The 27002-nt window shown below is 48.3% G+C and overlaps 1 protein-coding gene across 24 annotated transcripts in view; it reads left to right on the top strand.

Annotated features, from left to right (window-relative positions):
• The window catches only part of mllt10 (MLLT10 histone lysine methyltransferase DOT1L cofactor), a 498389-nt gene that overhangs the window by 190574 nt on the left and 280813 nt on the right, over positions 1 to 27002 (top strand). For all 24 annotated transcript variants that reach the window (XM_072508516.1, XM_072508507.1, XM_072508512.1 and 21 more), the window contains 2 exons: positions 11835 to 11930; positions 13414 to 13678. In XM_072508516.1, the coding sequence (XP_072364617.1) occupies positions 11835 to 11930; positions 13414 to 13678 (361 nt within the window). The remainder of the gene's footprint in view (positions 1 to 11834; positions 11931 to 13413; positions 13679 to 27002) is intronic.

Genomic DNA, 27002 nt, shown 5'->3' with positions numbered 1-27002 from the left:
TGCATACACAACACTCCCATGCAGAGCATTCCAGATCGTACCCACTTGCTGTGTGAAAAAGGTTTTCCTCATGTTGCTTTTGCTTCCTTTACCAATTGCTTTAAATCTGTGCCCTCTCATTTTCAATCCTTTCCTAAATGGTAACAGTTTCTCCCAATCTACTCTGTCCAGACCCACCCTGATTTTGAATACCTCTATAAAATCTCTCTGCTTCCTTTTCTCCAAGGAAAACAATCCTAACTTGTTCAAGCTATTGAACTTCCATATTCCTCGAACCGTTCTCCTAAATATTTTCTGAATTCTCTAAAATGCCTTCACATCCTTCCTAAATTACGGTGCCTCGAACTGGTCATAATACTCCAGCTGAGGCCGAGCTTGTGTCTTGTACAAGTTCAACATAACTTCCTTGTTGTTTTTCTCTATACCTCTGTAATAAAGCCCAGCATGCTCTATGCTTTATTAACCTTGCTCTCAACCTGTCCAGCCACCTTCAATTGCTTGTGCACATATACATCCAGATCCCTCTGCTCGTGCATCCCCTTAAGAGTTATGCACTTTATTTTATACCATTTTTCCATGTTCTTTCTACCAAAATGAATCACTTTACATTTCTTTGCATTGAACTCCATCTGCCACTTGTCTGCACATTCCACCAACTTGCCTGTGTCCTTTTGAAGTTCTACTTACCGTTCACAATGCTTCAAAGTTATTATCCACAAGTGTTGCGCCTGTTCGCGAAGGTCTGGGTCACTGATAAAGATCAGGAAAAAACAAGGGTCCCAACATTGACTTCTGGGGAACTCCACTCCAAACCTTCCTCAAGCGGAAAAAAAAAATCCATTAACTGCTACTCTTTCTTTCTGTCACTTGGCTAATTCCATATACATGCTGCTACTGTTCCGTTTCTTCCATGGACTATAGCATTGCTTATACGTCTATTGTGCAGTACTGTATCAAATGCCACTTGGAGGTCAAAGCACACCATCATCAATTCTCTGTACCTCTTCCAAAAAACAATTTGTTAAACACAATTTTCCCTTAAATCTATGCTGGCTTTCATTAATTAATCAGGATTTGTCCATGTGACTATTAATTTTGCCCTGAATTATTGTTTGGGGATGTTCCCACCACCACAGTTAAACTGACTGCCCTGTAGCTGCAGAGCTTATTTTTACAGTCCTTTTGAACAAAGGGGTGAAATGTTTGTAATTCTCCAGTCCTCTGGCACTGCCCCTGAGTTTGAGAAAGACTGAAAAATAGTGGGCAGTGCCTACACAACTTCCACTTCACTTCTCATATTGGGTGCACCTCATCCAGTCCAGATGTCTTATCAACTTTAGTGTAGGCAGCCTATCCAATGTCACTTCCTTATCAATTTTGACCCCATTTAGTATCTGAATTACTTGTTTCACCATGGATTGGGTAGCATCATGGATTGAGTAGCATGCATCGGGTAGCACAAGTGGATAGCACTCTGTCTTCACAGCGCCAGGGTGCCAGGTTCGATTCCCCGCTGGGTCACTCTGTGCGGAGTCTGCACGTTCTCCCCGTGTCTGCGTGGATTTCCTCCGGGTGCTCCGGTTTCCTCCCACAGTCCAAAGGCATGCAGGTTAGGTGATTGGCCTTGATTTTTTTTTTAAATTGCCCTTAGTGACCAAAAAAAAGGGTTAGGAGGGGTTATTGGGTTACGGGGATAGGGTTGGAAGTGAGGGCTTAAGTGGGTCGGTGGAAACGCGTTTGGCCGAATAGCCTCCTTCTGCACTGTATGTTCTATGTTCTATCATCTTCCTTGGTAAAGACAGATACAAAGTATTAATTTAATACATCAGCTATGCCCCTTGCCTCCATCTATAAATATCTTTTTGGACCCTAATTGGTTCTACTATTCCTTTACCACCATTTTACTATTTATAAGCCTATAGTAGTCTTTGGGATTCCTTTTTAGTTCTTTTCATACTGCTTCTTTGCTTCTCTTATTTGTTTCTACAACTCCACTTTGAACCTCCTATATTCAGTCTGGTTCTTTCTGTCATAAGCACATGTTTTCGTCTTTATCTTCATTTCTATCACTGTTTTGGTCATCCAGGGAGCTCTGGATTTGTTTGCCCTACCTTTCCCTTTCAAGTGAAGTGACTTGACTGTGACTGAACTATATCTTCTGTGATAGTAGCCCATTGTTCAGCTATTGTTTTTATGCCGGTGTTTTACTTGATTCACCCAAGGGCTGTGGCATTGCTGGCAGGCCAACGTTTATTGCCCATCCCTAATTATCCTTGAGAAAGTGGTGGTGAGCTGCTTCTTTGAACCATGTGGTGTAGGCATACCCATAGTGCTGTTGGGTAGGGAGGTGCAGGATTTTTGACCCAGCAAAAGTGAAGGAATAGCGATATATTTCTAAGGCAGAATGCTGAGTGGCTTGGAGGGGAACTTCCAGGTGGTTGTTTTCCCATGTGTCCACTGCCGTTGTCCTTCTAGATGGTAACAGTCGTGGGTTTGGAAGTTGATTTCGAGGAGCCTTGGTGAATTCCTGCAGTGCATCTTGTAGGTGTGTGTCAGTGGTGGAGAGAGCGAGTGTTTGTAGATGGCATGTAAATCATGCACACTGCTTTGTCCTGGATGGTGTCAAGTTTCTTGAATGTTGTTGGAGCTGCACTAATCTAGGCAAGTGGAGAGTATTCCATCACACTCCTGACCTGTGCCTTGTAGATGGTGGACATGCTTTGGGAAGTCAGGAGGTGGGCAGATAAGTGGCAAATGAAGTTCAATGTGGAGAAGTATGTGGTGATGCATTTTGGTAGGGAGAACATGGAGAAACAATACAAAATAAGGGGCAAAGTTCTTAAAGGCCTATAGGAAGCAGGAGGACCTCAGTATATATGTGCATAGATCATTGAAAGTGGCAGGACAGGTGGAGAGAGCTGTTAATAAAGCACATAGAATATTCTGGGATTTATTTATCGGGGCATAGAGTACAAGAGCAAGGAGGTTGTGCTGAATTTATTCAAGACACTAGCTAGACCTCAGCTGAAGTATTGCGTCCAGTTCTGGGCAGCACAATGTGAATGCATTGGAGAGAGTGCAGAAGAGGTTTACAAGAATGTTCCACGGATGAGAAACTACAGTTATGAGGATAGATTGGAGGGTTTGGGACTGTTCTCTTTGGAGAGAAGAAGGAATTTGATCAAGATATTCCAAATCATGAGTGGACTGGACAGAGTAGATAAGGAGAAACTGTTCCCGCTTGTAAAAGGATCAAGAACAAGTTGGCACAGATTTAAAATGATTTGCAAAAGAAGCAAATGTCATGCAAGAATAAACCTTTTCGTGCAGTGAGTGGTTTTAAGTCTGAAATTCACTGCTTGGAAGTATGGAGGAGGCAGGTTCAATTGAGGCATTCAAGAATGCATTAGATGCTCACTTGATGTGCAGGGGTATGGGAAAAAGACTGGAGAAATGGTACAAAGTCATGTTGCTTGCTTGGAGAGCTGGTGTAGACATGATGGACCAAATGGTGGCCTCCTGTGCTGTAACAAATCTGTGGTTCTGAGAGTTACAAATTGCAGGATTCCTAGCCCCTGACCTGCTCTTGAAACCACAGTATTTATATGGCTATTCCAGTTTCGGTTTCTGGTGGATGGTAACCCCCCAGGATGTTGACAGAGGAGGATTCAGTGAAAGTAATGTAATTAAATGTCAAATGGAGGTGGTTAGATTCTCTTGCTGGAGATGGTTATTGTCATGCCATTATCATCCACTACTGTTTCCTCTTTCCCCGCTACTTGACTTTTGCTCCCCTCCCCGCCCAAAGAATTTTGCTCCTTTTCCCATAACTTGAGTGGAGTCATTCCATATCAGATGGATGTGAACTATTAAGGTCAATGGAGAATTCAAAGACTGGATTGCAATGCATATTTGTAAGTGCACAAAGTGTGTTGCATGAGGTTGGTGAACTACAAGCACAAATAGCAGTGTAGGAATTTTGCAGTAACTTCATTGTAGTGTTAATGTAAGTCTACTTGTAACACAATAAAGATTATTATAATATCATATAGCGATAGTAATGGAAATGTGGCTGACAAATGGTGAAAACTGGATGCTTAATATACAAGGACATATAAAGTGTTCAGAAAAGATAGGAAGGACATAAGGGAAGTGGAGTTGGGGTACCAATTAGGGAGAACATTGTAGTTTTGGAAAGAGTGAATGTCCTTGAGGGAGCAAGGACAGAATCCAATTGGTTAGAGTTGAGAAACAAAATGGGTATTTTATAGGTCCCTAAATGTGCAAGAATTAGAGTGGTGATAGTTGGGGACTTTTAAAAAAAAAAAAAAAAAAAAAAAAAAAAAAAAAAAAAATTCATGGGATGGATTCGGGCATCGCTGGCTGGCCCAGCATTTGCTGCCCACCCCTAAATGCCCTAGAATTCAATGTTTTGCTAGGTAATTTCAGAAGGTGGGTCTGGAGTTACATATAGGCGAGGCCAAATAAGGATGGCAGATTTCCTTCCTCAAAGGACATTAGTGAATCAGATGTTTTTTTCGCAAATGGCTTCACGGTCATCATTAGACTTTTGAATTCTAATTTCACCATCTGCCGTGTCCCTCTATACCCACCCTATCCATGTGTTTGTCAAGATGCCTTTTGAACGCTGTTAAAGTATCTGCTTCCACAATCTCCCCTGGCAACTCACATCCTCTGTGCGAAAAACCTGCCTTGCACATCTCTAAACTTTTCCCCATGGACCTTAAACCTATGCCCCTGGTGACTGACCCCTCCACCCTGGGAAATTGCCCATCCACTCTATCCATGCCCCTCAATCTTGTAGACCTCCATCAGGTCACCCCTCAACCTCCGTATTTCTAATGAAAACAGTCCGAGTCTATTCAGCGTCTCCACATAGCTAACACCCTCCAGACCAGGCGACATCCTGGTAAACCTCCTCTGCACCCTCTCCAAAGCCTTCTCATCCTACTGGTAGTGTGGCGACCAAAATTGTGCACAGCATTCCAAATGCAGCCGTATCAAGGATGCCCCTTCCAATGAAGGCAAGCATTCCATATGCTTTCTTGACTACCCTGTCCACGTGTGTCGCCACCTTCAAAGATCTGTGGACCTGCACACCCAGACCTCTGACTTTCTATATTCCTAAGAGTTTTGCCATTTACTGTATATATTTCCCCTCTATGTTAGACCTACCAAAAAACATTACTTCACATTTATCCGGATCAAACACCATTTGCCATTTCTCTGCCCAAATCTCCAACCTAGCTATGTCCTGCTGTATCTTCTGACACTCTCAACACTATCTGCCACTCCACCAACCTTGGTGTCATCCACAAACTTACTAATCCAACCGGCTACATATTGCTCTAAATCGTTTATGCACACTACAAACAACAGATCCCTGTGAAACACGACGAGTCCCAACCGTCGATTCAGAAAAACGCCCTTCTACTGCTCCATTTTGCCTTCTGTGACTGAACCAGTTCTGTATCCATCATACCACCTCATCTCTGATCCCGTGTGACTTCACTTTTTGTACCAGTCTGCCATGAGGCACCTTGTCAAAGGCTTTACTGAAGTCCATGCAAACAATATCCACCACCCTCCCCATATCTTTGTCACCTCCTCAAAAAACTTGATCAAGTGAGGCACGACCTCCCCTTTACAAAACCATGCTGTCTTTCGCTTATGAGTCCAGTTGTTTCCAAATGGGTATAAGACTTGTCCCTGAGAATTCTCTCCAATAATCTACCTACTACCGACGTGAGGCTCACCAGCTTTTAGTTTCCAGGATTATCCCTGCCATCTTTCTTAAATAGTGGTCCCCTCCACCCCTTCCGCTCCTCTCCGCCCCCACCCCGCCCCGTCCGCTCCTCTCCGCCCCCACCCCGTCCGCTCCTCTCCGCCCCCACCCCGCCCCCCCCGCTCCTGTCCACCCCCCACCGCTCCTCTCCAACCCTCTCCGCCTCCCTCCGTTCCTCTCTGCCTCCCTCCGCAGGTCTCTGCCCCCCTCCTCTCCGCAGGTCTCTGTCCCCATCCTCTCCGCCCCCTTGCGCTCCTCTCCGCCCCCTTGCGCTCCTCTCTGCCTCCTTGCGCTCCTCTCCGCCCCCTTGCGCTCCTCTCCGCCCCCTTGCGCTCCTCTCCGCCCCCTTGCGCTCCTCTCCGCCCCCTTGCGCTCCTCTCCGCCCCCTTGCGCTCCTCTCCGCCCCCTTGCGCTCCTCTCCGCCCCCTTGCGCTCCTCTCCGCCCCCCCGCGCTCCTCTCCGCCCCCCGCGCTCCTCTCCGCCCCCCCCCGCGCTCCTCTCCGCCCCCCCCGCGCTCCTCTCCGCCCCCCCGCGCTCCTCTCCGCCCCCCCGCGCTCCTCTCCGCCCCCCCGCGCTCCTCTCCGCCCCCCCCGCGCTCCTCTCCGCCCCCCGCGCTCCTCTCCGCCCCCCCCGCGCTCCTCACTGCCCCCCCGCGCTCCTCTCCGCCCCCCCGCGCTCCTCTCCGCCCCCCCGCGCTCCTCTCCGCCCCCCCCGCGCTCCTCTCCGCCCCCCCGCGCTCCTCTCCGCCCCCCCCGCGCTCCTCTCCGCCCCCCCCGCGCTCCTCTCCGCCCCCCGCGCTCCTCTCCGCCCCCCCGCGCTCCTCTCCGCCCCCCCGCGCTCCTCTCCGCCCCCCCCGCGCTCCTCTCCGCCCCCCCGCGCTCCTCTCCGCCCCCCCGCGCTCCTCTCCGCCCCCCCGCGCTCCTCTCCGCCCCCCCGCGCTCCTCTCCGCCCCCCCGCGCTCCTCTCCGCCACCCCGCGCTCCTCTCCGCCCCCCCGCGCTCCTCTCCGCCCCCCCCCGCGCTCCTCTCCGCCCCCCCCACGCTCCTCTCCGCCCCTCCGCGCTCCTCTCCGCTCCCCGCGCTCCTCTCCGCCCCCCCGCGCTCCTCTCCGCCCCCCGCGCTCCTCTCCGCCCCCCGCGCTCCTCTCCGCCCCCCGCGCTCCTCTCCGCCCCCCCGCGCTCCTCTCCGCCCCCCCGCGCTCCTCTCCGCCCCCCCGCGCTCCTCTCCGCCCCCCCGCGCTCCTCTCCGCCCCCCCGCCCTCCTCTCCGCCCCCCCGCCCTCCTCTCCGCCCCCCCGCCCTCCTCTCCGCCCCCCCGCCCTCCTCTCCACCCCCCCGCCCTCCTCTCCGCCCCCCCGCCCTCCTCTCCGCCCCCCGCCCTCCTCTCCGCCCCCCGCCCTCCTCTCCGCCCCCCCGCCCTCCTCTCCGCCCCCCCGCCCTCCTCTCCGCCCCCCCGCCCTCCTCTCCGCCCCCCCGCCCTCCTCTCCGCCCCCCCGCCCTCCTCTCCGCCCCCCCGCCCTCCTCTCCGCCCCCCCGCCCTCCTCTCCGACCCCCCGCCCTCCTCTCCGACCCCCGCCCTCCTCTCCGCCCCCCCGCCCTCCTCTCCGCCCCCCCGCCCTCCTCTCCGCCCCCCCGCCCTCCTCTCCGCCCCCCCCGCCCTCCTCTCCGCCCCCCCGCCCTCCTCTCCGCCCCCCCGCCCTCCTCTCCGCCCCCCCGCCCTCCTCTCCGCCCCCCCGCCCTCCTCTCCGCCCCCCCGCCCTCCTCTCCGCCCCCCCCGCCCTCCTCTCCGCCCCCCTGCCCTCCTCTCTGCCCCCCCCGCCCTCCTCTCTGCCCCCCCGCCCTCCTCTCTGCCCCCCGCCCTCCTCTCTGCCCCCCCGCCCTCCTCTCTGCCCCCCCGCCCTCCTCTCCGCCCCCCCCGCCCTCCTCTCCGCCCCCCGCCCTCCTCTCCGCCCCCCCGCCCTCCTCTCCGCCCCCCCGCCCTCCTCTCCGCCCCCCCCGCCCTCCTCTCCGCCCCCCCGCCCTCCTCTCCGCCCCCCCGCCCTCCTCTCCGCCCCCCCGCCCTCCTCTCCGCCCCCCCGCCCTCCTCTCCGCCCCCCCGCCCTCCTCTCCGCCCCCCCGCCCTCCTCTCCGCCCCCCCGCCCTCCTCTCCGCCCCCCCCGCGCTCCTCTCCGCTTCGCTTTCCAAAGGTTCACTAGCCTCAGTGAAGAAATTCCTCCTCATCTCTGTCTTAAACGGCCCGCCCCTTATTCTGAGACTGTGTTTTCTGGTTCTAAACTCAGCAGCCAGGGGATTCATTCTGTCCGCATCTACCCTGTCATGCCCTGTAAGAATTTTGTAAGTTTCAATTAGATCACCTCTCATTCTTCAACTCTAGAGACCAACCACAGGCCCAGTTTTGTAAATCTCTCCTCATCAGACTACACTGCCCTCCCATGGATCAGTCTGGTGAACCTCGTTTGCACTCCCTGTATGGCGAGTATGCCCTTTCTTAGATAAGAAGACCAAAACTGTACACCATACTCCAGGTGTGATCACATCTGGGCTCTATACAATTGCAGCAAACCTTCTTTACTCCTGTACAGTAGGGTTGCATGGTAGCACAGTGGTTAGCACTGTTGCTTCACAGCACCAGGATCCCAGGTTCAATTCCCGCTTGGGTCACTGTCTGTGAGGAGTCTGCACGTTCTCCCAGTGTCTGCGTGGGTTTCCTCCGGGTGCTCAGGTTTCTTCCCACAAGTCCTAAAAGACGTGCTGTTAGGTGAATTGAACATTATGAATTCTCCCTGTGGACCCAAACAGGCGCTGGACCATGGCGACTAGGGGATTTTCACAGTAACTTAATTGTGACGTTGATGTAAGCCTACTTGTGACAATAATAAAGATTATTATTATTACTCAAATCCTCTTCCAATAAATGGCAACATACCATTTGCATTCCTTTTAAAAAAAAAAAAAAAAATAAATAAATAAAAATTGTTTAGAGTACCCAATTCATTTTTTTTCCAATTAAAGGGCAATTTAGCATGTTTAATCCACCTACCGTGCACATCTTTGTGTTGTGGGGGCAAAACCCACGCAAACATGGGGAGAATGTGCAAACTCCACACGGACAGTGACCCAGAGCCGGGATCGAACCTGGGACCTCAGCGCCGTGAGGCAGCAGGGCTAACCCACTGCACCACCATGCTGCCTTTGATTTGCATTCCTAGTTGCTTGCTGCATCTGCATGCTAGTTTTTAAGTGACTGTCCGTGTGGAGTTTGCACATTCTCCCCGTGTTTGCGTGGGTTTCGCCCCCACAACCAAAAGATGTGCAGGGTAGGTAGATTGGCCACACTAAATTTCCCCTAATAAATTGGAAAAAATAAATACTCTAAATTTATAAAAACAAAAACAAACAAAAAAATAATAGATTCTAACATTTTCACTACTACTGATGTGAAACTATCAGGTTTGTAGTTCCATGTTTTCTCCCTCCTTTTCTTCAATAGTGGGGCGACATTGGTTACTTTCCAGCCTGCATGAACGTTTGTCGAATCACAGTGGTTTTAGCTCAACTATTTTATCTTTCAACCTGTCTTCATGAGATCCTTTGAATTAGGCTGCTTACAGATGAGGAATGCCATATTTTAATTGATGCACCCAGAATAGCACTGTAACTGCCCACATTGTAACAGTTTTCTGTTAAATTATCCCACGATTCTGCCTGGGAGTTGCTACCAAATGTTTTTCACTCTCTTTGTAAAATAAACTTCTTACATTAGGGTTAAAGTGTTAGTTTTGATCTATGTTCTCCTGTCCTGCTTTCACGGTTTAGTTTTGTCTCCAAGGTTAAAAGCTGGATCTGAGCTTAGATCAGACCCATTGGGATTTAGCCCTGATCTGATAGGTGCAATGCATGAATAGCATCTCTATTTCTTTGTAACCAGAACTGATTTATGTTTCAACTATAACTTCTGCTGTTTTGCTATGTATCGAATCCTGTTTTAGGCTTCAAAATTAAATTAGCCCAGCATTGATAGGACATTAAAGGTACTGGAACATTTAGGTACATTTAAACCGTACCCATTAATTCACCAGTATTCGTGGAGTATATGCATGTCTATTTCATATACTTCCATGTGTGCGTGGATTTCCTCCAGGTGCTCCGGTTTCCTCCCACAGTCCAAAGATGTGCGGGTTAGGTGGATTGGCCATGCTAAATTGCCCGTCGTGTCCAAAAACGTTAAGCGGGGTTACTGGGTTACGGGGATAGGGTGGAGGTGTGGACTTGGGTAGGGTGCTCTTTCCAAGGGCCGGTGCAGACTCCATGGGCCGAATGGCCTTCAGCACTGCAAATTCTATGGATTTCCCTTTCTATGTGCACACTTTTTGAATTACATTTCTTTAACTATTCTTCATCCCACTTGCATATTGTTTAGCTCAATATGCTTTCTAGGCTGTTCTTGCGGTGGGGGTTAATCTGAATCATTCTGAAGAAGTGGATGGTGCTCTGGCTGGGTATGTGAACCTGCTGCGTCCACTGGTCCAGCCCAATTTCACTGATTCGGCAATACAGAGGCCAAGCTCTTAGTAGCTGCTGCTCTCTTATGGAGCCTGTAGACTGCTTTCCTACACTGGACTAACCGCTTGTCTCTGGGAGTTGATGCCACCGGAGTGTGGTCGGATAGGCTCTGTTGGGGTGTGTGGGGGACCAAGGCTTTTTAAGGTGAAGGGGGTGCCACTAATGGGGCTGGGAGGGTAGACTAAGAATTGGGGCCTTGGGCTTAGGCTGACAGTGATTTTCCTCCATTCCAACTCTCCCACGGGGCAGGGTGGAGATATCCAGCAGGGAGGTTGGGTGAAGTCTGAGGAGGAGATGAATGAGGAGGGAGGGGGTGCGGCATGGTGGCTCAGTGGTTAGCACTGCTGCCTACGGTGCTAAGGACCCAGGTTCAATCTCAGCCCTGGGTCACTGACTGTGTGGAGTTTGCATATTCTCTGTGTCTGTGTAGCTTTCACCCCCACAATCCAAAAATGTGCAGGGTAGGTGGATTGACAACGCTAAATAGCCCCTTAATTGGAAAAAAATTATTAGGTACTCTAAATTAAAAAAGAGAATGAGGAGGGAGGAAATGTAAATGTGCACAATAGTGTCTGTAAAAGTTGACCATATCTTGTGGCTCTCGAATGAGTGGAGATTTTCCTCTAAGTCTGTAAGGTTCAGAAAGCTTGGCCACTGCTAGATTATAAAGCACTCTGGGATGTCTTGAGGTTGTGAGTTTAATACAATTTTCAAATTTTATCTATTTGCATTGAGTTTCTATTAGTTTTACTTAGTCCTGCAAATAGTGCATGTAAACAAAAATCTATTTTTGAATTAAATTTACATGTAGATCTTTTGCACCCTTCAATCTGCCTCGTACATTGGGAGTAATTGTGCAGAAATTGAATGTTTCTAGCTTATTGGCTCGGGTGCCTCCGCTCCTTGGGGGCCATAACCGGGAGGTACCCCAGAAGGTGTTCTGGGGAGAAGTGCCCCCAGAGATACCTCAAAAGTCCCTATGCAAGGATTGCATGGGAATTACCTGGAAAGTTTAAACTTCCATTTGGCAATTACCCTGTACCTGGAACCATCCAAAACTCTGATTTAAATTCGAGACTTCAGATGATTCTGACTCTCTTAGCAGAATAGTTATCCAGAAGAAGTTAGAAGGATAAAGCCACTTCTAACTCTTGGGTAACCATCATAGACCCCCTTCCTTTGTGGAGAGTCTTAAATGAGAAGAGGTGAAGAGGCAGAGTCTTTTAAAAATAAAATTCCAAAGAGTAGGTAGCTGAGGTATTGATGTCCATTGGTGGGCTAAAGGAAAGGTTGATATACAAGAATTCTAACTAGTGTTGGGGGAATGGGAAACCAAAATAGGTTAGTAAGGATGAGGTCATGAGCAATGCAATAGGATGGGATGTATTGTTAATTTTTCTTTCCAATACTTGCAAAATAAAATGTGTTTCACAAAAGAATATTTCATGATTCATATACTTTCCTGCAGAAACAGAAGGACAGAGATAAATACAGGCAACAAAAAATCAAGAAGTCTTTAGATTTGACAGCTACAGTTCCATCTCTCACTGTGACAACTGAAAAGGTAAGTTCGAATACATTTTAAAATTCAAGTCCATTAGTGTATTGGGTTATTAAAATAGAATCCCAAATATAAATCTGTTATTGCTTCTGTGTCTCAAGTTTAAGAGTAAACTTTTCAGGCGTTTTGTCATCAGAATTTTAAACCTTTATATAAATTGAGCTGATTGACCTCTGAATGCTCTACAGTAATAAGTTAGATATTTCATCTTTCTTAGTTTCACCCTTTGTTTTATAAAGGCAGCTCAAGGTGGACATTCGGTCTAATTTGTAGTCAGGCACACTTTTCTGCCTGCCCCTCTCTAAAAGTAGGGTTCAGTTCCATGAACATAGTGGGGTACCTTGCATTAGCTCGGATCACTTCATTAGATTTTAAGTAGACTTGGTCAGAGCAGACGGGATGGGTCAAAGGGCCTTTTCTGTGCTGTAGAACTCTATGACACAAGCTGGATTTTATGAAACCTGATGGTGGGCCAGCAGGTGGCCATAAAATTGAGTGCCATGCCATAGCTGCTTTTCCCAGTGCCTACTCCCCTGTTCTAACCCTGCTACAATTTTACCAGCAGTGGGGAGTTGGCAGGTTTTTTTTCCAGTGGAGTTGGCAGGATGTTCAACTGCCCATGTGCAAATTGAGGCCCTTAAGTGACCACATAAAAGCCAGTAATTGGAGTGTAATAGTGCATTTCTGGTATTCCTCTGGCACTAGATATATAAATGAAAGGACAAATTCCATTTCAGGCACCAATGAGGGGCGAGAAACTATATAATGCATCATCTCTATTTGAGAGATCCTCCACTAATCAGAGATTTCAAATTTAAATTCTAACTGGACAGTTCAGATCTGTTCCCAAGAACAGTCACAATAATTATAACAAATAAACATAATTCAATAAGTATACAAAAGCAGCTTTAAAATGCTTAGGAATATTTATATAATCAGATGCACCTCAAATGAGGTTAAATGATTTGAATATCTCTATATAAATTTTGTGCTGGATCTAATGCAAGCAAGATATTTTATAGTTAAAATATTGTAACTGTTGGGCAGCACGGTGGCACAGTGGGTTAGCCCTGTTGCCTCATGGCGCCGAGGTCCCAGGTTCGTTCCCGGCTCTGGGTCGCTGTCCGGTGGAGTTTGCACATTCTCCCCGTGTTTCTGTGGGTTTCGCCCCCACAACCCAACATGTGCGGGGTAGGTGGATTGAACACACTAAATTGCCCCTTAAAATTGGAAAAAAATGAATTGGGTACTCATAAGTTTATTAAAAAAATATTGTAACTGTTAAAATTGTAATTGCTAATGTTCGTACAGTTGGTGTAGACGAGTTGCTTGTGTCTGAGATAATTGCATTGATTCTTTGAATGGTTATTCCACATGCAATATCAAAATATTGGTGGTGGTTCTCTTTTGGCACCAGTATAGGTCTTATTAGTTGGCAGCAAATGTTCATAATCTGCATCTTCTTTTCCTAATTTTAATTGTCTAGTCGTATACAAGCACCAATAGTGGCTTTATATCGGGTTCCTTGAAGAGGTTGGAAGAAACTACTGCTCGATTTACAAATGCAAATTTCCAGGAAATATCTACCCACCCTTCAAGTGGGAATGAAAATGCTGAGATTAAAGTGTTGGAGGTCAAAGGGAAGAAATCTGGAGGACATGGTTCCAGTCAGAGGGGAAGAAAACCAGGCACTGGGAAGAATTCTGCTTGTCCATCTGTTACAACAGCATCAGTGAGCCCTTTTCCACAAGGTATGCTTCGATTTACTCAGGGATCCTGTCGCCTTTATAACAAATAGGACATTTGCATTTTTTAAATTGTTCTGACTGCTGTATGTTTGAAAGCATAAAGTCAAAGTATAAAAATATTTGCTAGCTTTCGACGATTGGCTAATTGACCACACAGCAATTATGTTTCGCTCAAAATAAAACTTGAAAACTGCTGATGCGGGATTGAGCATCATGCACTTAAAATAGATTTTAAAGAATTGATGAAATAATTATGAATTGGTACAAATATTTTAAACTAGCCATAAAGCTAATGACATTAAACCGTTTTCTCACTTCATTGCAAAATTGAATAATCTGATTCTTTAAAATAAGTTTACGATTATAATCACACTTTGCTAACCTTGTTGCTAAACTCGAATTACTGGATAACCTTGAACAATCATAAATAGGATCCTGCAGCTTTAACTGTAAACGTCTGACAGTAACAAGGACGTGTTTTATGCACTGTTGGCATTAGAGGTTAAATAAACCATTCATTTCATATGCCCCTTTCATCTGGGAAATAGGCAGTACAGGGATAATATAGTTGGTGCAATTCTAAACTTGGGATGCATCTATAGTGAGAATTTTGAGCTGTAGAACACAAAACTGAAATACTAGTTAGTTACAGGTGTGTCACAGATGATTGTTTGGAGCAGTGTGAGATAAACTAAAATCACACAAGTGTGTTGTCAAAGCATTCGAGTTATAATGGTTTGAATGCAGTTTTGTTTTTGTAAATAATACAACTGACAGCATTGATTGTGTTCACACCAAATTTTAAGGTTTCTAAATATGAAGCTGCTATTACCATCACTTGATTATTTGTTTAACTGACTGCCAATTAAGTAAATTCAAAAACAGCTTCATGAACTGTATAAAACAAATCGAGCAAGTAAGTGAACTTCAAACAGCCTTGGGAATTACATGAGCAAATTAGGTTGGGTTTTGAACATGAATGTGTGGAAGGTTGGGGAGGAGGGAGGAGAATCCATTATAAAGAGAGGGAAAAAAACTACATGGGCAAGGACTGCGCATTCACAGATTTCTGACCAGCATATAATATACATTTGTGATTAAACTTTCTGGAACCAAAAAGTATATCTAGACAATGAAAGAATAGGCATTTGAGTACTTGAGTTTCCAAAGCACAGCAAATTTCTCAACCGTTAAGTTTCAGTCCAATTTTTTCATTCTGTCTCATGAACAGAAGACACTGAAAAACTCAGCAGGTTGTAGGAGAGAAACATTTTGAGTCCCTAGATTCTTTGTCAGAACTGAAAGGAGGGAGAATGTAGAAACTGCAATGAAAAGTAGCAACTTTTAAGAACAAAAAGTAGATGACTTGGTATGTGAGGGGGGAGGGCAGGGGGGGATATTGCATTGAGGCAATACATGTATGGAATATTAAAAAGACAAAGGTGGGGTTAAGATGGAGGACAAAGGTCAAAATCTAAAGTTGGCAAACTCAACGTTGAGTCCCGAGGACTGCAACGTGCCCAACCAGAAGTTGAGATGCTGCTCCTCCAGCTTGCACTGAGCTTCACTGGAGCATTGCAGCAGGTCAAAGATGGACATGTGAGCATGAGAGCAAGGTGTTGATTCAAAATGGCATGCAACAGGAATGTCGGCTTCATGCTTGCAGACTGAGCAAAGTTGTTCCGCAAAGCAAACACCCTTTCTGTGTTTAGTCTCCCCATGAAACCAAATGGAAGGAAGTGCATCTCTCCCATGTAGAGAAGGAAGTGCAAGTGAAATGTTGTTTAACCTGAAAGGAGTATTTGGGGCTTTGAATGGTAAGGAGGAAGGAGGTAATGAGACAGGTTGCACCATCTGTGATTGCAAGGGAAGTTGCCGTGGGAAGAGGAGGATGAGTTGGCCGTGATGGGCGAATGGATCAGGGTGTCAATCCCTGGGAAATGCTGATTTGGGGGTGTGGCGGGTGGTGTGATGATGTGTTTTGTGGTAGCATCGGGCTGGAGCTGGTGGAAATGGCGAGGATGATTCTTTGAATACAGTGTCTAGTGGGGTAAAAAGTGAGGACAAGGGGGAATCCTGTCATGGTTAGGGAGGGAGGGGAAGGGGTGAGGGCAAACTTGCGGGAGATGGATTGAATCTGGTTGAGTGCCCCGTTAATCACAGGTGGGAGAATACCTTAGTTAAAGAAAAAAAAACATGTCAGAAACACCATTTTTGAAGATTACATCAAAACAAATGCGATGGAGGGGGAGAAACTGGGAGAATGGAATGGAGTCCTTGCAGGGAGCAAGGTGTGAGAAGCTGTAGTCGAGGCAGCTGTGGGAGTCGGGGGTTTGTAATGAATATTTGCAATCAGCCTATCACCGGAAATGGAGATCGAGATCAAGGAAGTGAAGTATGGACCTGTGAAGCTGAGAGAGGGGTGGAAAGTGGAAGGAAAGTTTATTTTAATTTTTTCCAATTAAGGGGCAATTTAGCGTGTCCAATCCACCTACCCTGCACATGTTTGGGTTGTGGGGGTGAGACCCACGCAGACACGGCAAGAATGTGCAAACTCCACATGGCCAGTGACCTGTGGCCGGGATCAAACCCTGGTCCTCGGTGCCATGAGGCAGCAGTGCTAACCACCGTGCCACCCTGGCGCCCAATTGGAAGGAAAGTTGATACATTTTTCCAGGTCCAGACGAGAGCATGAAGTAGCATTGATGTAGCGGAAAAAGAGTTGCAGGAGTGGGTCAAAGTAGGACTGGAACAAAGTGTTCCATATAACCCACAGAAGACAGGCATAACTGGGAACCATGTGGGTACGCATAACCACACCTTGTATTTGCAGGAAGTGAGGCAAGTTAAAGGAAAAATTATTTAGCTGCAGAACAAGTTCAATCGGGCGGAAGAGAGTGGTGGTGGATGGGGATTGTTCAGGCCTCTGCTCAAGGAAGAGGCGGAGAGCCCTCAGACCTTCCTCATGAGGATGAAGGTGTTGAGGAATTGAAATCGATTGTGAAGAAGAGGCGGTTAGGGCCAGGGAACTGGAAATTGTTGATGTGACTTGGGGGCATCAGATGGATCATGAGTGTACGTGGGAAGAGGCTGAACAAGGGCAGAGAGGATGGAGTCCAGATACGAAGAAATTTGTTCCGTGGGGCATTTTCATTCTGTTTGTCTGTTTTAACCTGTACTGTTTTCTGCATTTAGTTTTCAGGATAAAAAGTTCTTGAAAGTGTCAATAATTTGAACCTTTGCCTTGCCTTTAAGCATTGTAATCTCAAGTACAAAATGCTGTGACATATATGCTTTATTTTAATGTTTGAAAACTGTGTTTAAATTTAAGGCTGGGTCATTAAACTACTGAGCTAAAAATTTGCAGGCACAGTAAATGGAGCACCAGGGAAGAGGAAGGGCTCCTAGATTAACAAATGCAGTGTGGAGGCTTTAGTCGTAGAAGTTGGCCGGGGGGGAGGAGGGGGGAGGAGGGGAGAGAGAGAGAGGGAGATCCAGGGCTGTCAGTGCTGGTGTCTGGCTCCGAGGACTTGACAGAAGTGCGACAAAATGTTCAATGAGCTCATACCGGTGATCAAGATCTCACACATGCAGAACCCAACTTTATATGAACGATTAAGAAACGGGCAGCACCAATATCTGTGCTTAATGCTGTGAGCATCAGATGAAATGGCAGAGCCTTTTCATCAATGCTGTGTTATGTTGGCAGTGACAGAATCCCGAGTCACCGAAAACTTGAGGTAAGTCTTGGTTCTGTGCCCCTTTTCGATTTGCACCTCAAGTTCATCCTGCTATATGGCCTTTGTGGAGACATGGTGACATTGTGGTAATGTCACTGGACTACTAATCCAGAGGCTTGGGCCTATCTGGGGATGTGGATTCTTATCCCATCATGGCAGCTGGTAGAATTTGAATTCAATTAACAAATCTGGAATATAAAGCTAGTGTCAGTAATGGTGACCATGGCAACCATCATCAATTGTTGTTAAAAGCCCATTCTAGTTCACTGATGTCCTTTAGGGAAGGAAATCTGCTGTCCTTGCCTAATCTGGCCAAGATGTAGCTCCTTGATGTTAGACTCTGCCCTCAAGGGCAACTAGCGATGCCCACATCCCATGAAAGAGTAAAGAAAGGCATGATATACAAACTGCTGATAGTGTGACAATGGACCTTCTTGCTTTCCAAAACATCCCCATCCCTCACACCTACTTTCCCTTGCTGATTTTCTGCTGTCTGAACTTTCCCATCTCCAAGAGGAAGAGAGAGAACAACACTAGAGCACTAATAAAGAGACCCTGTTGCTTGATCTAATGCTAGCAGCCACCAAAACAGATATTGATGGTGCATGTTTCTTTAAAGCTAGAATAGTGTCTGGATCTCCATGTGTGCCGAACACGAATGGGTACATAGGAAAAGATAGTTTGTGTGCAAGGTCACTGGATACTCGGATTTGAACTCTGATGGGGCATTATACAGGAGAATGTTGATAAGCATGCACATTGAAAGGCTAGGTGCATTTACAGGCTTATCAGATAGCCTCCTGTTACTGCCAAAAAACATGGAAGAGTCCAGCTCCAACTTGGCAGAGCATATTGTGCAGAGCTTCCCTTTTCCAGGGCTCTGTGGCATCTCCCTATTGTGTTCCAGACTTGACAGTGTAACTGCAGTCCCCCAGATTTATTCCAGCTTTTGTGTGGACAGTTCACCAAATCCTCCTTGGATCCCTCGCTATGAGATTCTGCTAAATCCAGCAACTCCCCACAACGTCTCCAAAAGCATTTCATAAACTTTGCAATAACTGTAGTTAGTCTAATTCACCTTAATCGCAAATGGTATAACTGAATGCTTAATGTTCAAGGATACAAAGTATTCAGAAAACATTGGGAAGGGCAAAACAGTGGGAGTGGTGGTTGGGATGACAGCACTAGTTAGCGTCGGAAAGGGAGGATGTCCATGAGGGGCAAAGACGGAATCCACTGAGTTAAGCAAAAAAGGCGGCATGGTGGCACAGTGGTTAGTACTGCTGCCTCATGGCACCAAGGATCCGGGTTCGATCCCGGGCCTGGGTCACTGTCCATGTGGAGTTTTCACATTCTCCCTGTGTCTGCGTGGGTCTCACCCCCACAACCCAAAGATATGCAGGGTAGGTGGATTGGCCATGCTAAATTGCCCCTTAATTGGGTACTCTAAATTTTTTTTTTTTAAATCAAAAAGGAGGTATGATCTTGTTACTGGGGATATTGTTGGTCTCCAAACAGAAAGAGATAGATAGATGTCATATTCTGGGCCCGGCAAAAGCCTGCGGAGTCAGGTATCTGGTTTTCCCACAAGCCTTTGGAGAATACCCACTGCCCCGCTGAAAGGGGGTGGTGCCTCCAAGGACTTTCGGTACAAAGCCAGCTGACTCACATCCCACCGGTTCAAGGGCAGCACGGTGGCGCAGTTAGCATTGCTGCCTCATGGCACCGAGGTCCCAGGTTCGATCCTGGCTCTGGGTCACTGTCCGTGTGGAGTTTGCACATTCTCCCCGTGTTTCCATGGGTTTCGCCCCCACAACCCAAAGATGTGCTGGATAGGTGGATCGGCCACGCTAAATTGCTCCTTAATTGGAAAAAATTTATTGGGCACTCTAATTTATTTTAAAACAAAAACACCGGTACACACTCGGAAAGTAGCTTGTACAGACGTCTGGCGACAGGGAAAAGCTAATGGTCCCCTGTTGACGTTCAGACCTAACTCCTGGACCCCCTGTTGCAGGATAACGCCCACGGTCCTTTATGATGCCTTTATTTGGCCGCTTGGACGCGTTCAATGCCAGAGTTGAAGGATGGACCTGTTGTGCAGAGTGTATGCCATTATGGATGTTGAGCGCCGGATGGTGATATTACTGACTATGTGTGGAGCTCAAATGTACGGGATGATTGTTACCTCGTGTATCCGGTTGCGCCGGACACTCAAACAGACGGTGAAAATCATTGGGCGACATGTCACCACCGCTCCCTCCGTCTCTGTCCAATGCTACTGTCTGATGACAGCAGAGCATGCCCCGGGTGAGTCGGTGGCAGGCTTCATGAGTCGGTTACGGCGACTTGCCATGTATCCACGTCGATCTGGAGGCTCAACCTTGGTTTTTTTTAGGCCTCAGCCTGTTGGTGGACAGGGTAAATGAGGAACCCGACCGCTTGGTGAACCTGGGCATCATTGTGTGGCACCGTTGGTTCCAGTCTTGAAACCAGACGGGACCGTATGCCTCTGCTGCGGCTATAAACTTGCATTCAATACGGCTTCACAGTTGGATCGATAGCCCATGCCCAATATAGAGGACCTTTATGCCACGCTGGCGGGAGGCAGTGCATTCACCAAACTCAATATGAGCAATGCGTACCTGCAGCTGCCGCTGGAACTATCATCGCGTAAATACATTACCAACAACACGCGATGCCTCTGAGTATACAGGGTTGCCTTTTGGGGTTTCGTCGGCCTGCATGATTTTTCAGCGTGTTATGGAAGTTATTTTGCGAGGCCTCCCGCAAGCCACAGTATACCTGGATTACGTCCTGGTCACAGGTGCAATTGACCACTAACATTTGCGGAATCTGGTGACTGCTCCAACGTTTTTTGGAATCTGGCATCCGTTGCGGCAGAATAAGTGCGTTTTCACACTAAAGAGGTTGTCTACCTGGGCTACCAGGTGGACACAGCAGGGTCGCACTCAATGGAGGACAAAGTGCGCGCCATACAGCTTGCCCCAGCACCAATGGACAATAGAGGGCTTTGCTCCTTTCTCTGTCTGGTGAATTACTATAGGAAGTTCATCCTGGACCTGCCAACGGTGCTGGCCCCTCTGCACCTCCTGTTGAAGGAACACCAGGATTGGCTCTGGGGCTCTGCCCAGGAGGCGGATTTCCATCGAGTCAAACAGCAATGGGCATGTTGACCCATTAGAACCAGGGTAAGCCCCTAATCATCACTTGCGACGCATCGCCCTACAGGATCGGGGCCATCCTGGTCCATCGGATGTCAGATGATAGCGAACGACCGACCATTTTCGCATCCAGGACACTGACCACCATCGAGTGCAAGTATACACAGAGGAGGAGAGTTTGGCGGTGGTCTTTGGAGTTGAGCGTTTCCACCAATACATCTATATTCGCCATTTTACTCTAGTTACAGACCACAAGCCCCTCCTGGGTCTTTTTTGCGTGGACAAGGTGATTCCGCCCATAGCGTTGGTGGGCATCCAGTGGTGGGCTGTGTTACTCGCTGCTTATGAGTATTCTCTTGGACATAGGCCAGGGACACGGCGCATGCCGATGCGTTCAGCCGGCTACCCGTGCCTTCCACAGCCTCATCTCCCCCTCTGGCAGATGAGATAGTTGCTGGGTTGAACTTTATGGACTCCTTCCTGGTTACCGCATTTTGCATCCGCGACTGGACCCGGATGGATCCCAACCTTGCCTGGGTGCTATACCTCGTCGTCCGGGGTGGTCAGCACCACTCATTGCCCAATTTTTCTAATCAGATGTCAGAACTAAGTATCAATGTCTTTGTTCTGCTGTGGGGTACACTAGGTGTGATCCTGCCCAAAGGCTAGGCATTCGTGTTAAAACCTACACTAAGGGCACCTGGGGGGGTGACCAGGCTGTAGATGGTGGTGAGTGACCAGGCTGTAGATGGTGGTGAGGAGCTATGTATGATGACCGGGCCTCAATGGCGACATTGAGAAGTTAGCACAGCAATGCTCCATCTGCCGGAACACCAGCAGCTTCCCGCCGCCACACCCCTCCACTCCTTTTTTTTAAAAAAATGCTTTTATTCTCCTTTTTCACATTTTCTCCCAAATTTACACCCACCAACAATCAACAATAATCAGTAACAAATATGTCAATCCCGATATCAATAACAACGATCCCATCCTCCCACCAAACCCCAAAGATTAACCCGCATGTTCCCACAAACAAATGATAAAAAGGAATCTGGAATCACCAATAGCCACCATAACACACCCCACCCCCCAACTAATGTTCGATGTTATCCAGTTCTTGAAAGTGCATAATGAATAATGCCCATGAATTGTAGAACCGCTCTAACCTTCTGCTCAGTTCAAACTTAACCTTCTCAAGAGTCAAGAATTCCAACAGGTTCCCCCGCCACGCCAGGGCACAGGGTGGAGAAGTTGTTCTCCAACCCATCAGGATCCGCCTTCGGGCGATCAATGAGGCGAAGGCTACACCATGTGCCTCCGCACCAGTTTCCAACCCTGGCTGGTCCGACACCCCAAATATGGCCTCCCGGGGGCCTGGATCCAGTTTCACGTGCACCACTTTAGAAATTACCCTAAAAACTTCCTTCCAGTAATCCTCTAGCGTTGGACAGGACCAAAACATCTGAACGTGATTAGCGCAACCCCCCCCCCCCCCCCCGGCAACGTTCACACACATCTTCTACTCCTTCAAAGAATCAGCTCATTCTCGCCTCGTGAGGTATGCTCTGTATACCACCTTCAGCTGTATCAGCCCCAACCTCGCGCTCACACGAGGTGGAGGAATTCACTCTCTGGAGCACCTCACATCAGAATCCCTCCTTCATATCCTCTCCCAACTCTTCCTCCCACTTTGCTTAGATCCCTTCCAGTGGTGCCTTCTCCTCTTCCAAAATAGCTCCGTAAACCGCTGACACTACCCCCTTCTCCAGTCCCCCTGTCGTCAGCACCTCCTCCAGCAATGTGGAGGCCGGCTCCTCCAGGAAGCTCTATATCTCCTATCTGGCAAAATCTCGAACCCGCATGTATCTAAAGATTTCCCCCTGCTCCAGCCCATACTTTGCTTCCAGCTCCTTCAATCCTGCAAACCAGCCCCTAAGAAACAAATCTTTCAGTGTCTTAATCCCCTTCTCCTCCCATTTCCGAAAATTTGCATCCCAACTCCCTGGCTCAAACCTGTGGTTTCCCCCGAATCGGCATTTCCCTTGACCCTGCCCCCAACCCGAAGTGTTGGCGAAATTGTCTCCAAATTCTCAATGAAGCTGTTATTACCGGACTCCCTGAGTATTTCCCAGGGGCCATCTGGAGCGGCTCTGTTGCTAGTGCTTTCAATCCCAACCCCCTGCACAAACTCTCCTCCATTCTGACCCACTGGGAATCAACCCCTCTTAACCAGCTCCGCACCTTCTCCACATTCGCCGCCCAGTAGTAATACATCAGGTTTGGAAGACCCAAACCCCCTGCCTGTCTTCCCCTCTGTAGTAGCACCTTTCTAACTCTGGCCATCTTCCCTCCTCATATGAGCGATGTAATCCTTCTGTTCTGGGTCCGGGTTTACAGAACCCCAAAGTGTTTCATGGAGTTCAACCGACCCACAACTTGTAATAGATTGTGGTGTGGGAAGCACACGGCGTACTCTCCAGGTGTGATACAGCAATTATGGACAAATGTTTTTAAAAACAAAACAATGTTTATTCTATGAACTCAATTTAACCTTTAAAAAAACAAACATTGAATATCTTAACACCCATTACTTCAAAGCTGACCCCAAAAGACTACAACACTAAATAATCCTTCAAACTGTTCCTTTAAGCATCCAAAAGACTTCAACCTTCAAAAACAGAAATGAGGTTACATTCAATATATTTATTGTCTTTGGATTTGCAGACAGACCAGCTCTGTTTCTTCCTGCAGCTCTCAGCAAAACACACAGACACTTCCAGCTTTCTCCTCAAACTGAAACCAAAAGCAGAAGTGAGCTCAGCTCCCCCCCCCACCCCCCAACCTCTGACATCACTTCAGTAATATGATCAGCTCCATTCCTTAAAGGTACATTGCTTAAACATCCATTTCTTAAAGGTACTCTCACCTGACACTTCCCTCAATCTCTCTGGAAAAAAACCTTTGGCAGGAAAATCGGCAGGCATTGAAAAATAAACAGAAATCGCGGAGACATGTTCATTTTAACCGCCTGTACCCGACCCGCTAGTGACAGAAGGAGACCATCCCGCCCTGCCAGATCAGCTTTCACTCTCCCTACCAAACTAGAAATGTTGTACGTGCGGAGCCCACTCCCGGGCAACCTGCACCCCCAGGTACCTAAAGTGAGTCCTTGCCCTACAGAATGGCAGCCCCCCCACCCCCGGCCGAGACACCACAAAATACTCACTCTTGTCTAGATTTAGTTTGTACCCCGAGAAAGACCCAAACACTCGAAGCGGCTCTAATATTCCCCCTATCGACACACTCGATTCCGACACATTTAACAGCAGGTCATCGGCATATAAGGACACCCTATGCTCTTTCCCCCCCGCACTATTCCTTTCCATATCCCCGAGCTTCTTAATGCGATGGCCAATGGCTCAATCGCAAGTGCAAACAGCAGGGGGTACATAGGACATCCCTGCCTAGCCCCACGGTGGTGAGAAAAGTACCTCGAGCAGATGTTTGTGCGGGCACTTGTCCTCGGCTACTTATATAGTAGCTTTACCCAGTTCACAAATCTTGGTCCAATCCCAAACCGCTCCAGAACTGCCATCAAGTACCCCCATTCTACCCGGTCGAACGCCTTCTCAGCGTCCAATGCTGCAAACACCTGTTTCTTTCCCCTCTGCTGGTGCCATAACGACGTTCAATACCCTTCTAATGTTTGAAAAGAGCTGCCTCCCTCTCACGAACCCCGTCTGATCTTCACCTATCACTTTTGGGAGGCACCCCTCCAGCCTACCCGCCAGTACCTTCGCCAATACTTTTGCGTCCACATTCAGAAGTGATCTGGGCCTATACGACCCACACTCCGTCGGATCCTTATCTTTTTTTAGCAACAGAGAAATCGATGCCTGCCCCAAAGTTTGTGGCAACACCCCCTTCCCTATCGCCTCTTCAAACATCCCCACCATCAGGGGTGCCAGCTTATCCTTGAATGTTTTATAATATTCCCCCGGAAACCCATCCGGCACGGCCACCTTCCCCAACTGCATCCTCCCAATCTCATCCTTTATCTCCTGCTCCACTATCGCTCCTTCTAATGTAGTCCTGTCCCCCTCCCCTAACCTCGGGTACTCCAACCCATCTAGAAAATCTTGCATCTCACGGTCTCCCCCAGGTGGCTCTGACCTGTACAACCTCTCATCAAATTCCTCAAAAACCTTGTTAATCTGATCCGGAGCCACCACCAACTTCCCTGCCCTATCCCTCACCTGCACAATTTCCCTTGCCGCTGCTTCCTTCCGGAGTTGACCTGCTAACATACGCCCCGCCGTATCTCCATGTTGCTCAAAAACCTTGTTAATCAGATCCGGAGCCACCACCAACTTCCCTGCCTTATCCCTCACCTGAACAATTTCCCTTACCACTGCCTCCCTCTGTTGCTGACCTGCTAACATACAGGCCTTATCACACCCCTCCACTCCTGCCTGTGGGTCCAAGTCCATGCAGACTTTGCCGGCTTGTTTATGGGCTCGAATGTTTCTTTATTTTAATAGACGCCTATTCTAAATGCTTTGAGGTCCATCGGATGGCAGCGATCACCTCTCGAGCAACGATGGAGAAGATGCACCTCTCTTTCTCCACACATGGCACCCCGGAGATACTCGTAACTGACAACGGGGTGTCCTTCTCGAGCGTGGACTTTCTGGAGTTTGTTCGGACAAATGACATCTGGCATGTAAGGATGGCCCCCTATCACCCGGCATTCAATGGGTTGGCAGCGAAGGCTCTCCAGACCTTCGAGCACGGCCTCCGCAAGCAGCTGACGGGATCCTTTGACACGCATCTGGCCCAATTCTTTTTCGCGCCCAGACCACACCACGTACCATGACTCGGGTAGCTCCAGCAGAGCTATTCATGGACCGACACCTCCAAACCTGCTAGAGTTGTTGTTCCTGGACATCGGTGCGATGTTGCAATGTGCCCAAGATCAGCAGGTGTGTGCCGCTGCCCCACATTGTCCGGCCCGTCATTTTGCCCCGGGAGACCAGGTTTTCGCCTGAAATTTCGCCCTAGGTGTCCATTGGCTATCCGGCACTGGGCTGCGACAGACAGGTCTACTGTCCTATCGGGTTCAGGTAGAAGCTCAGCAGTTACAACCGCATTTGGATCATCTGTGGACACGCTGATCTCCTTTGTGTTCATAACCAGTGGCAAGTCCCGTTCCTAACGATCCAGGTTCAGGATCCCGCGAGTCTGTAATGCCGTAGTCTACCCACTCCCGGACATCCCGATGATAATGTCCTCTTTGGATTCAGAGATGGAGCCCGAACCCCTGGGGCATCTGGTGAGGAAATTGGAGGTATAGGTTACGCCCGCCACGGTCCTGCCACGGCGTTCCAATTTTAAAAGATGTTCTCTGGCGCGGTACACTCTGCCAGGGGCGCCCCCATCCCGATCTTCAGAGGTTCCTCCGGCACCAAGGAGGGTTCGTCAGCCCTCTGCTCCCTTGATCTCTCCTCCTCCTACTAGTCAATGGTTCATGGGGGTGTTTGGACTTTGGGGGGGGGGGGGAAGAGATTTCATACCGTGGCCTAACAAAAGTCTACTTCGTCAAGATCTGGTTTTCCCAGAAGCCCTCTGAAAATACGCGCTCTCCTGCTGAAAGGTGGCGGGGCCTCAGAGGACTTGCGGTGTAAAGCCGGCTGGCTCCCAACCGGCCAGTACTCACTCGGAGGAGTAGCTTGTACAAAAGTCTCTGTAGTGAACTTCAATGAATCTCCTGTTTATCCTGCAACCTGATGTGGACTCCTTCCCCTGGGGGTGGTTATATAATAAAGGAGCAAATCTACAAGGAAATCAAAGATGTGCAAGAACTATAAAGCGGTGATATTGGGTGACTTTAGTTACACAAATAATAATTGGGATAATGTATGTTCTTGGCCCAACTAGGAAGGAGGCATTGCTAGATTTGGTGGTGGGTAATGAGTTGAGCTTGGTTGTCGAAGTATTTGTGGGGAATATTTGGGTAAGAATAATTATTGTATCATCAAATTTAGGCTCGCAATTGAGAAGATTACAGGACGAGATAGGTGGACTGGTCCCATGGGCAGAACAGTAGCAAATCTAACCCTGAAAACTGTGAGGTGACGCATTTTGGGGAGGACTAAAAAGGCATGGGAATACACAACAAAAGGTAGGACGCTAGAAAGTACCGAAGATCAGAGGGACCTTGGGGTGCACGTGCAAAGATCCCTAACAGCCGCAGGACCGGTAGACTAGGCATGTGGGATACTTTCCTTTATTAGCCGAGGCATAGAATATGAGAGTGGGGAGATTATGATGGAGCTGTATAAAACGCTTGTTAGGCACAGCTAGAATACTGTTACTGTACTGGTCGCCTCACTATAGGAAGGA

Source organism: Scyliorhinus torazame, chromosome 6, assembly GCF_047496885.1.
Source record: "Scyliorhinus torazame isolate Kashiwa2021f chromosome 6, sScyTor2.1, whole genome shotgun sequence".
Taxonomy (NCBI): Eukaryota; Metazoa; Chordata; class Chondrichthyes; order Carcharhiniformes; family Scyliorhinidae; genus Scyliorhinus; species Scyliorhinus torazame.
Note: the sequence above shows the minus strand (reverse complement) of the source record. Positions and strands in the feature narration are given on the sequence as shown.